General features: G+C 37.5%; 2 protein-coding genes across 3 annotated transcripts; both read right to left on the reverse strand.

Annotated features, from left to right (window-relative positions):
- Nucleotides 1-4280, reverse strand: LOC131740023 (tripartite motif-containing protein 42-like). Its single transcript, XM_059034198.1, has 3 exons — nucleotides 4147-4280; nucleotides 2229-2941; nucleotides 1-1544 (listed from the first exon to the last, which is right to left on the reverse strand). The coding sequence occupies exons 1-3, from the start codon at nucleotides 4278-4280 to the stop codon at nucleotides 319-321; spliced, it is 2073 nt and encodes a 690-aa protein (XP_058890181.1). The 3' UTR covers nucleotides 1-318.
- Nucleotides 4281-6113: 1833 nt separating this feature from the next.
- Nucleotides 6114-10936, reverse strand: LOC117417007 (protein FAM124B-like). Of its 2 annotated transcripts, none has more exons than XM_034028582.3 (4): nucleotides 10563-10936; nucleotides 8677-8708; nucleotides 7342-8084; nucleotides 6114-6975 (listed from the first exon to the last, which is right to left on the reverse strand). In XM_034028582.3, the coding sequence occupies exons 1-4, from the start codon at nucleotides 10598-10600 to the stop codon at nucleotides 6277-6279; spliced, it is 1512 nt and encodes a 503-aa protein (XP_033884473.1). In that variant the 5' UTR covers nucleotides 10601-10936; the 3' UTR covers nucleotides 6114-6276. The 2 variants fall into 2 exon arrangements, with proteins under 2 accessions (XP_033884473.1, XP_033884472.2); XM_034028581.3 differs by having other exon boundaries at nucleotides 6116-6975; nucleotides 10567-10934.
- Between the last annotated feature and the right edge of the window lie 1064 nt (nucleotides 10937-12000).

Raw genomic sequence — 12000 nt, forward strand, 5'->3', positions numbered from 1 at the left:
TTACAGAGACTAGGGGTGAACTATGCATCAACAACTGCTGCAGAGTCACTTACATAGGACCTGGGTTTTACGTCTCATCCGAAGGACGGAGAACAAGCAGATTAAGTGACTTGCTCAGGGTCACACACAGTTAGTCAGTGGTTGAGAGTGGATTAGAACCAGGGACCTCCTGGTATCAAGCCTGTTTCTTTAACCACTGGACCACCAAACCAAGAGAAAATGCATTCAGGGACACAGGAAGTTAAAGAGGAAAACAGGTATAGGTGCAGAAAGACTGGCCACGCTCTTTACCTGGTGCAGAAAGACGGGCCACGCTCTTTACCTGGTGCAGAAAGACGGGCCACGCTCTTTACCTGGTGCAGAAAGACGGGCCAATGGAAAACTACTACATTCTTGCTGTTTGTGCTGTTGCCCTAACCCTAACCCTAAGCCTAACCCTATGCCTAAGATTAAACTCAGCATTCGAATTCTGAAAAGCCTGGCCCATATTTCTGCAACTATGCCAGAAAAGGAACAGTTGGTCTGCACCTGTGCAGAGTTGTCATCCACAGCATGTTCGTAAATAAATGGCTTTCCTGGTTCCTCACTGTCTGAGAAGACAGAGTCGCTGAGGTCTGCAATAGATCCTGAAAGGCAGTTTGAGTCCCACTCGTCACTCGTACTCCTGTATTTTCTGGAATTGATGCCAAACACCTTTTCCTTAATGACCGGCATGAATCTACTGTAATTTGCCGGGATGCTTTTTGGACGATTCTGTGTTGGGGCAATCTTCTTCCTGTTTGTGAACTCAAAGCTTTGACTCTTCGGGTAGTTGGCTTTGCTCGTGTTCAAACTCCCCTTGTAACTTTTATCATCGTTACTACCAAGCAATGAATACCAACTTCCATTTTTGCTAAAAACTGCAGGCTTTACAGGAGAAAGAACAGTCTGTGGTGATCCAGGGCAATAATATGTAGAAGATGGAACAGATTTAGCAGATTCACTAGATTTTAGAGCTATAACAGATGGTGCGTGCGGAAGTTCTACCTGGATACTGGATGAGCTGTTGCAGTCTGGTATCCAATTATCATTAGGAACAATACTGTCATCCTGTGAAACATTATGGGAATGTCCTTGAAGCTTCAGAATCTCCTCCTTAATAGGATTTACGTCAATGGAAAAATCGACCAAAGAGTTCTTGTATATTTCCTTTGATGGCTGGTTAATGGTGTCTATAGCCTGCTTGAAATGTTCTCCTATCAGTCGAGATGTTTGCAGAAAGGCCACTGTGTTGGATTCCTTTAAGGCCTCCGAAACATACTCTGCGGTCCCCTCCGTCGCGAACATGGCCTTCGACGCCGACTTTAAGAAGCTGTCTATCTCAAGCTGGCATTTTACTTTCTCATTGTTGACAATACCTCGTATCTTGTTTTCTTGAATCTGAAGGGCCTCGTGTAAGGAGAGAAACTGGTGGAACACTTTCTGGTTGATTCCAGATTCCATTTGGTCTAAACTGGCTCTGAATCGGCGCAATGACAAGGCGGTGTTCTCGTATTTTTCTTTGACTGAAAGAATAAATAAACAACGTGTATAAAAATATATTCAAGCACTCAGACAAAACCAGACCGAGAACAAGGGTGCCAGATATTTTGGCCTGCCGCCTGAGCCACAGATATATTCAAGCACCTAGATACAGTATGCTGTGCTATTTATTGCAAGTACATCAATCTGGAAGTAATATTTTACTTGACTTTATTTCTTGTAAACTGACCTTATGTTTTGATTGAGAGCTTTGAGGTTATGGATGATTTTTTTTGTTGTTGTTAATAATCATTCATTCATCTGACAGCACAAGTATAATGCTGAAAGTAGGCCTGGGTTCAGATCACCCAGAGTTAAATAAGTCTGTCGGTCTTAATTGTCCACATTACAAACAACCACACAATACAGTGGTGCAGGGCAGCACAGGCAGATGAAAGGCCAGGAATTTAAGAGCAATGCAGACGCTTTCTAATAATAACAAGAACTAGAATGTGTCAGCCAAGTAAGAAAAAAAAAACATCAGGAAGGAGAGGAAGCCATTCAGCTTGCCAATGTTCCTCTGATTCCTTTTTACTGCACTGCAGCGGGTGACTCTCAAAAGCTTGTCAAGTCAGCATCATCCACATGGCTAGTCAACCCATCCCATCTCCTCTCTGTAAAAAACCCTAGTCTTAATACCTTCGTAGAAAGATGCCTATAGTTCCTACCTTTGTTAAAGGTTGATAGGAGACTCAACAGTTCTTTGGACTCCTCTTGAAACGCAGCATCAAGTGTAATGACTGGCTGCCCTTCATGGGTGGTTTTCAGGCACTCCTCACAGATCACTTTCTTCAGTTGGGTGCAGTAGTGAATCAGATTGAAATGGGGATGGAAAAAACACTTGATCTGCTGCTGGCCAGTGTCCAAGTCCAGGTTTACGACGCTGTGCTGCAGAAACGCCTTGTTGCTGTGTAACTTCTTGAGGCACTTGGCGCAGAAAATAAGCTTGCAGGTGACACACTTTTTCATCTCCCTGCGGGCAGCTTTTTGCTCGCACAGCTGGCAAAACACAGTGTCTTCCATGAATTCTGGTTTTCTCTTCTTGCTGCCATTGGTTGCCAGTTCGGCTTCCTGTCTGTGTCTCGTCATGATGTTTTTGAGTAAGTGGTTCTCTGGGAAAGGTATTTTTTCATTAGCAGCGGATTCAAACTGTAACTGGCACGCCGGGCACTTTAAGGCGATCCTCGCCTTGTTTTTCGTTTCCACTCTGATCTTCTTCAAACAGGCATCACAGATGCTGTGATTGCACGGCAGAAGAATAGGGTTTACGTAAAGCCTTGCGCATGCAGGACAGGTGAGCTCTTGATACAAAGCCCAGTTGGCTCTGTCCTTCTTCTGCGAGTTAGCATTCTGCTTGACTGACACTTCTTCCTTTTGCGTCCTGAGAAAAAAAAAAAAAACACAAAAAATAAATGACTTGATTTCTACTGGCTATTCTATAAAATCTGCTATTTTTATAGAATTGTTTTGTATTTTGTGTTTGTTTTTGAAAAACACATTAGGTGAAACAAAACAGACAAATATATATAAAAAAGCTTATTTCTCCAGGTGATAAATGTTTCGACTAGAAGTATTTTCCAGCCGAAACGCTTGTCATTAAACTTTATTCTTTTAGTATGTCTTAATTCAGCACTATGGCGTAAGTGTTTAACAGTTATCATTTCTATGATAAACACTAGATATTAAAATCTTTTTAGCAGGTTCAGATGTGAGAATAATTAGAAAACTCAAGTTTTGGTCTTAAATCAAAATTATATTTTGTTATGTTTAATGTAGCAATACATAACAAAGCAGGAAACATAAAAATCAAATATTCTGATTTGAAACACACATTATAATGTATACAAAAATGTATATATTTTTTGTCAATAAAAATTCAAAAAAAATACAAAAAACAAAAAAAAACAAAAAACAAAAAAAAACAAAACAAAACATTCAATATATCCCGAAAGTTACCAACACCAAATTTACGAACTGACACAGTTAGACCGAACATTACACTTTCAACCAGAGGTATGCAATCACTCAACCATGCGTGCAATGCAACCAGGTAGGCACTATAAACGGCGTGTTGGTCGTGAAGGCACAATTACTGTACCAACAAATGTATCCAAAAAGGTGAGGCAGATTTCAAAGAAACATTTTAATTTTAAACAAAGCAGTTTTTTGTTTTTGTTTTTCAAGCAAAAGTAGGCTGCACTAATGCATTTAAAAAACAAACAAACAAACAAACAAAAAAAAAAACACTAGGTTAATCCAGTTTTTCCTCGACGTTTAAATCTGTGTTTTTGCTACATTTACGATTTCAATGGTAATTTAAATGTTGCCTTTTTTCATTTATAGAACTGTTGTAAAGACTTCGGAATCATAACAATGTAAGTACTGCATTATTGTGCTGTAACCCTGTATTCGCCAGACTGAGAGTGTAGATAGCAGTACACATGTATTAAAACAAACGCATTTCAGAGTTACAGACATTTCAGATTTACGAACAACTTCCATTCCCGAGGTGTTCGTAACTCCGAGGTTCTATTGCAGCAGATACTGTACACAATAATCAATAATAGCGTATTAAGAGGATCATACCTCGGATTGTCAATAACTGCTGCTCCCGTGTATAGATTTGTCAGATATTTCTTACTTGACTGACGGTTGATTTGTTCTATGAAACTTCTCTGTTTACCTATCTTCATGGCGGGACCTTTCTGTTTGTGATCCATTATTATTGCCGGAGCCCCAAGAAAGGCTTCTGTAAACTATTATTTTCACATTACTGCAAGCGTGAAATTGAACTATGCCAAGTAGCTGAGGGTTAATTTACGCGTGCCAACCCTGCTCATACCCAGAGCAATAGCCGGAGCGCCACCGTCACACCTTTAAAGGAAAAATTACAACTACTGTGACGCCAACTGTGACAACATAATTTGGTTGCGCGTGTTATGTATTATTACACGGGATGTCATTATGTTTCATTAACTGTGTACAGTTTTCAATAGTAGTATCCAAACTGAAAGTTGGATTTCTCAGTAGAATAGTCTAATGTTGTATCACCAGAATACACAAATTACACGATATATAATATTGTAGATAGCTTTATTTTCATTTTGATTTTTCAATGCTCAATGTATAATTATTACAAGAAGACAGTGAAACTGAATCCCGTGTTAAGATTGTATTCGTTAGTAAACACTACTGATAATTTAATACCGTATTTACAAAGTGTGTGTTTTCTCCAGGTATATACATTTGTGAATATGGATGTCCCAAAATGATACAAACGTCAGTTTCTTTTTTTTAAAATCAATATGCATATACGTTTTAAAATACATCTTTGGAACGTAGGACTAATACTATTAAATACTTTTTTTTTTTTTTTTGCTGTCTCTCAGTCTCAGTTTAATGGGGACACAAACATTTTTACAAAATAAAACAGATTTAGATAAACAATTCTTAGAATAACCCCCCTTCGTTATTACTATGTAATCCCTATAACTAGTTAATGTGGCTAAATTGTATAATGTGGTTCAGGAAACAGTAAGCAGGTCAATCAGATTCATAGATGAACGTAGAGTACTACCAAGGTTTTGGAATCTGCATTGACTTGCAAGAACAAACACTTATATTTTACAAGTACTTTTCTTGTGGTTTTTGAAATATCAGATTCATTATACAAGCACAAACTGGCAAACGTGTATATCAGTTTGCATTATTCAGATAAGGATGTAGCCTAAAAAAATTGCACACATACACGGCTTTGCATTTATATTGTTCCTCAGAGTCTACATTATTCAGAAAAACTGTTTACTAGAACTTTGTTTAACACCTTCAATATTTGAGGTGTAATCTTGCTAACATGTTTGAAAAACAAGAAGCCTAAATAAGTCAAACTCTATGGCTCAATGATTGAACAGACACTACTGTATATGCACAGGAAACTGTTAAATAAAGAACATTCTGATGATAGAACACACTCAGGACTAGTACGTTTCTGTGCCAAAATACAGATTTACATTTGAAGTGAATTTTGAATTCTAAGATAATTTCATTTATATTTACAGAAGCACATTATTCAGTTGGTGTTTCTGAAGACTTAACTGTTATGTGTGTCTATCTATCCAGTTTGAATTGTTTATATTAGAATGTACACTAAAGAAAGTAGTGTGCAAAAGTCCAGATTTCTATTAGCTTCCAATTTTTCAATGTTCTGTACTAGGGGTTCTAACTTGTGGCACAAGATATTTTTCTTGGTGAAGTTAACAAATAAAGTTGTGTGTTCCAGGTCTATTTCATATTCATTGCACATTACGAGTTCAATGTTTTAGAACAGATAACAGCAAAACATTAATTTGGCTAGAACATACAGCGTTTGTATGTATGTATGTATGTATGTATATATGTGTATGATCCATACTCTGTAAACTTCTGAGAATGTTTGCACTATGTATGTATGTGTATATATATATATATATATATATATATATATATATATATATATATTTATTAGGGCAGCTGGCTCTTTGAGCTAATATATATATATATATATATATATATATATATATATATATATATATATACACACATATATATACACACATATATATACACACATACACACACACACACACACATACATAGTGCAAACATTCTCAGAAGTTTACAGAGTATGGATCCTTTAAAATTGGGGATATTAAATAACAGGAAGGGGGGGGGGGGAGATTAGATAAAGAATTCGTCTTCCAATACATTCAGATGTTTTGCTTGGATCTGATGAAGTGCTATTTCCTGGTTTGTTCCTATACAAGCAGATGGAGAAGGCTTGTGAGTTCTTGGAGAAACTGAAGAGCTGATCAAGGATGTACTGGACAGCGACCCGGTGGTGGATAACACTGCTGTGTTACCTGTGCATGTCCTCGGATCAGGCAGACTTTTAAACAAGTCCTTCGAAAACCCATTAAGGGGGCATGTACCGTGGCCGGCAATTGTTTCTGGGCTTACCACTGCAAACCCTGTATCAACATTAGTTTCCGGTTCTTCTGGAGCCTTTAGCTTTGAATCGTGCAGCTTGTACCCAGACGACAGTGTGTTTCTGCGTTCACAGGAGAGCTCACACTGTGATAGCGTGGCAGGGCTGCTTCGCTGGGAGGAGTAACAGGAGCTGCTCCTCGGCGTGCTGCAGCAGCTATCAGAACAAAAGCCTTCGTTTTTACTGGATATCCCACAGCCGCCACCCTTGTGCTTTCCAGGTCTCTGGACCGCCCCACTGGCCTCTCGTTCTGTATGGAGTGGGGTCCACTTCTCCTGGTAAGCAGGCGAATTGCAGGGCATTAGGCTTCTCGGCGCATTCATGGAGACAGGCTTGCTGTGCACTTGAAAAGCTGAGCTTGTTTTGTGATGGGATTGTGAGTTTCCCTTTACCTGGGAAAACAGAATTATACATCATGAAGTTTTTTTTTTTTTTTATTTATTCTACTTTTCTCCAGTGCCCCTTTCAAAACAGAACTACTTTACAGCACCTTCATGACACTTCAATATTTTATCTATCAGAACCACTTGAATAGAGCACTGCAAACAATAAAAGAAGAACGGAAGTTGTCATTCTTCACTAGGTTCATGTTTGGCACATCATTTCAGTATAAAAACCTATATTTTTGGTTATGTCAGTATGTATTTCATGTGGATAATTCTTCAATCATAATTCTTCAATCTCTAAATGATAAATTAATCAAACAGACATTGTGCAAGGGATCTTATTAAAACACACACACATTCAAAACTAGGTACCTGAAAAATAATTTTGTTTCCATCATAATCTTCAGTTTGCCATCTCGTACTACTGATTGGAGCACAGGGGTTTGGTAGAAGAGGCACTAGCTGGCCGATCTCTTGTATCCTAAACTGCAGGACAGCGGACTCCTTCAGATCAACAGAAACCCCAGGTGACAGCTGTTTCAAGGACAGCTGAATGCTCAATGACTTGTCCGTATACAAAGTGAAATAGCAGAAGCCGTTCTTCTGAGCATTCGCCTCGTTCTGTAGGATTGTCTCATACATTCGCACCGTGTCTTCGTAATTGTCGTAACTGCAGTACAGGGTAACGCGGATGATCTCGTTTCCGTAGTGGACCTGCCGTACTGCCCAGACAGGCATGTGGGTATCCAGACTGTAAAAATCCTGACTGGAGAGCAGGTAAGGCAGGATTTTCCCGCTGGCGCTTTCACTGTGATGGTACTGCCACGGCGGGCGCTGGAAGAAGTCCTGGAGCTGAAATATCCGCTCCTCTCCGAAGTCCTCGTGAAGGAAGAGGATGACGGAGAGGGAGGGGTACAGCAAGGTCTTCCTGCAGTACTTTTCACAGTGTTTCACTGGTGTCGCACGCTCGGACACATGGAACAGGTGCAGGTCTGGGCTCACCCACTTCAGCAGGAGGTCAAGGCTCTGCTGCAGAAGGAAGGACTCTCCAGGGTTGGCGAGAAGGTGCATTGTCATCAAAAGCAGATCCTGGCTCTCCACAACTATGAAGTCACCTTTTTAAAATTAAAAAAAAAAAAAAAAAAGATTTGTTATTCAGTGATTTTTATATTAAGGTGGCCAAAAAAAATACCCTACTACCTTGGCCTGTATACAATAAATACTGTTCTAAAAGGACAATCTTGTGTCCAAGGATTTCTTGTCTACAATAAACACCACTTCTGCTGGATTCTGTGTCATATTAGAAGGACTCTGAAATGTATTTAAAGCATGCTCTAAATTAACTGTCATTTTATTTTCAGTTGATGATTAAGCAACAGGCGTAGATTGTTTAATTTTCCACTCATACAGAAAAGGGCTAGCTTTTTAAAACATTTTTTAGTCATCTTGCCTGCCAGTGGTAAAACAAGCAGGCGTAGATGTTCTTAATTGCTGCCCATCCTTGGTATATAAATAGCCATCATATTTGCTTTTTTCTGCTTGCAGTTGCCTTGTTTGTGTCTGTAAACTACAGCCATTTATTATTTTCAGTGTAGCTTTTTTTTATTGTTTTACCATTGTACCAAAATAAAAACGATTGTCATTTTAAGTCAGTTATTTTCAGCAGTGGATAGCAACACACAAAAAATAAAATGAAAAAATACTTACTGCTTATGGAGGACATTTTACTACAGTCTGATCTAGGGAAGAAAAAAAAAATATATAAATGAAAGCAGATGTACAATAAAGAAATAGGGGCAAGTCTGGAGTACTGGAGTACTAAAAATAAAGTCATTACTTTAAACGTTTATAAGAAACAAAACATGTTGCATGCCTGGTATACAAGAAATAATACACAGAAAGCACATGTCAAAACAGCTTACCTATCGCTGACCTTTCATCTGATATTCTGATTGGATGGTCAGTTTATAACCTTTAATTAATTAGTAAATAGTTAATTCCGGGGGCTGGGGGTGTAATACTGGATTCATTAGTATTATTATTATTTATTTTTTTTAGGGCAAGGCTTTTATTTAATTAAACATCATCTAGATTTAATCATAACTGACCTTTCTGGGCACGTCTGAGCTAAAGCCAAAGCCTCTATATTAAGATTTAAGAAACAGTTTTACAAGCTGGCATGCTGTTCGATTTACCAACATTTATATTGATGTGGCAACAGAATGTCTACCTGTACCAACTAAAACACAGTTAATTAAAATATATATATATATATATATATATATATATATATATATATATATATATATATATATATATATTGTTTTGAGTTTAGGCCTCTTCTGTACTATATAATAAATATGTATGTTTTTCTACTAAAGTTTATTTGAGTCGTGCATTTCTTGTGACATACCATACTTCATCGAAGCCGCAGTGTACCTCTATCAACAATTCATTGAGTGAACATTGCCTTGTTGCTCAGTGTGTCTTAATGTTAAGGGTTAATCTTTTTAGTTTGTTACCGTTTCTGTTATATCCTTTTAGCACTACACCTTATAAAAAAAATACTTTTAAATAAAAACAGACTTAACCCACAGCGAAGGGTTAATACGTTGTGGCATCAGTCTAGATAAAGACATCACTTTAATAGTGCAAGGCTTGTTTATACACAATTATAACCCAGAAAGAATTTCATTTTTTATGCGACTTTTTTTTTTTTAATTAACAACTTAGAAAGCGAGAAGTCTCGGTTCAGTAAATAAGAGTTCATTTGAAAGTATCGAGCCAAAAAGCAAGGTTTCAGACAAAAACCGTATTCTTTTCAGCTAGTCTCCAAAAGAAGTGTTGATTTGAATTCGCCTGGTTGCCATGGTAACTCTTGTTTACAAGTTACAATTCAATCGGTTTTATTACCCAAATTCAATCTAACTTTATAGGTTTGTTTTTTAACCTATTCGCTAAAAACACCGTTAAAAACTGCATCCAGATGCTTGTGCTTTTCAATTTTAAGAAAATAACTTGTTTCGTTTAGTTGAAACCCGCAACAGCCTCAAGAGTGTAGGTTTCTGCCAAGACAACCGATCTGTTCTTGAAATATCCCAATACATTTTAATGCGTCTTGGTTGGGGAAATTCGATCCTTTTGTTATCTTTGCTAAGACCACCTGTTCTTTGTATCTGAAAATGCATACAGATGTGTTTACACCTACAACATTCAGCACGAGTTGGGTTTCTTTTTTTTTTTTTTTTTTTGTCCCGAAAAAGACACATGGTATGCCTCTCCAGCTAGTAATTCTGCGCATCATGCGGGATTTCAAAACCATTGCAAAATAAGTCGTGGAAATAGACAGAAATTTTAAAAAAAAAATTATTCCATTAACGTGATAAGTGTTTGTTTGTTCTGCACTGTATACAAATTCGCAGCGCTTACATCCAGTTTGTTTGTGGCGATTTGAAACACTATGACTTTCCTGTTTACTGTTTGAGCCAGGGGCTTGTAGCTTGGCGCCGGTAGACCTGCACCAACTGAGAGATCTGCCTAGATACAGACAAACAAACCACACACCCCAAGACAGCATACACAACAAAATTCACCTACTCTGCAGTCTCCGCTCCAGAATCTGCGCCGTCATCTTCTGCTCCCGGTTTCAGTCGAATTGCTCTCCGTAACATTGCTAAAAACAAAAAAGGCCACCCAGGATGTTTCACCAAACAAACTTGCACGAAGACATTGTTTACAGGGCTCACTCCCAAGCAAATACAACGCTACTCGGTTTTCAGCCGGAGCCCTGAAACGTGACGTCATTTGCTCAGCTGGAATGCACCCGATTTCCGTTGCATAAGCAGCCTTCCGTTTGTGGTTACAGCTGATGTATTAACTTACATGCACTTCCAGCGGACGAGAAGTGACGTCATTTTAAATACAGCTCGGTCACAATGGAAGTAGAATTAGCAAGACCAAGACGGAGTTACTGGGATTCATAAATGCTGGGGTTTTAAGTAAGTAATAGTCCACCGTCTATTGCAATATTGTCTGGTTGTAGACAAACATACTCTGTATAGACACCTCTATTGCTTTTCTTTTGAGTGCTACAATAGGCCTAATTCAATAAGCTTTTTTTTTTAAGAAAAAAAGGTATCTTGAGGTGGTCATACTTGCAAAGAAGCACAGTGTAGATTATTATTATTATTATTATTATTATTATTATTATTATTATTATTATTATTATTATACCAAAAAACAAAACAATAAAAATCAATTTGGGAGATTTTTTTTTTTCAAATTATCACCTATATATACAACACAATTCCACATGGACTGGGTTAAGTATGAAAACATCTGCAGTTTTAGGTTTTAACTATCATGTATTATGAACTCTCATGTGGCTCGCATTGTCTCGAAGATTCAGAGTTGTATTGATATAATAAAAAAAAAAGTTTTTATTTAATAAACAAGAAGAAATATTCCATACTACGCTGACCATCCCCTCCCCTAATCTTAATTTGAAAAATACGTTTATGGGGAACATGGATGAGTATAGTTTGGTATGACTACAACATTATTTACAAACTTACCTTGTGTAGTGGAAAATGAATGGAGTGAAATATGATCAATGGATTTTCAAAACACTCCTTTGAAGACTGCACTTCCTAAACTGTTTGGATTTTGATGTTTTTATGATGTTTTTATATATATATACACACACACACACAGTTTTAATCAAAAGTGTACATACCCCAATGGAAATTTATAATTTCTAAAAATTTCTCGTAAACAAATATAGGAAAAATCTTTTGTAGCAAAAGTTTTGCTTTTGTGGATGAGGAAAAAAATGACAAGAAATAGATGTCTACAATTCTTTATTTCAGCAATGTTTTTGCAAAACTCCCAAAATGCTAATTCAAAAGTATTCATACCCTAAAAAGGAAAGTTAAATTAATAGCTAGTTGAGACACCTTTAGCAATAATAACCTCTTTTAAATAATTAGGATATTTGTCAATTAGCTTTTGGCATGATTCTTTAGTGATTTG

Source organism: Acipenser ruthenus, chromosome 12 (assembly GCF_902713425.1).
Source record: "Acipenser ruthenus chromosome 12, fAciRut3.2 maternal haplotype, whole genome shotgun sequence".
Lineage (NCBI taxonomy): Eukaryota > Metazoa > Chordata > Actinopteri > Acipenseriformes > Acipenseridae > Acipenser > Acipenser ruthenus.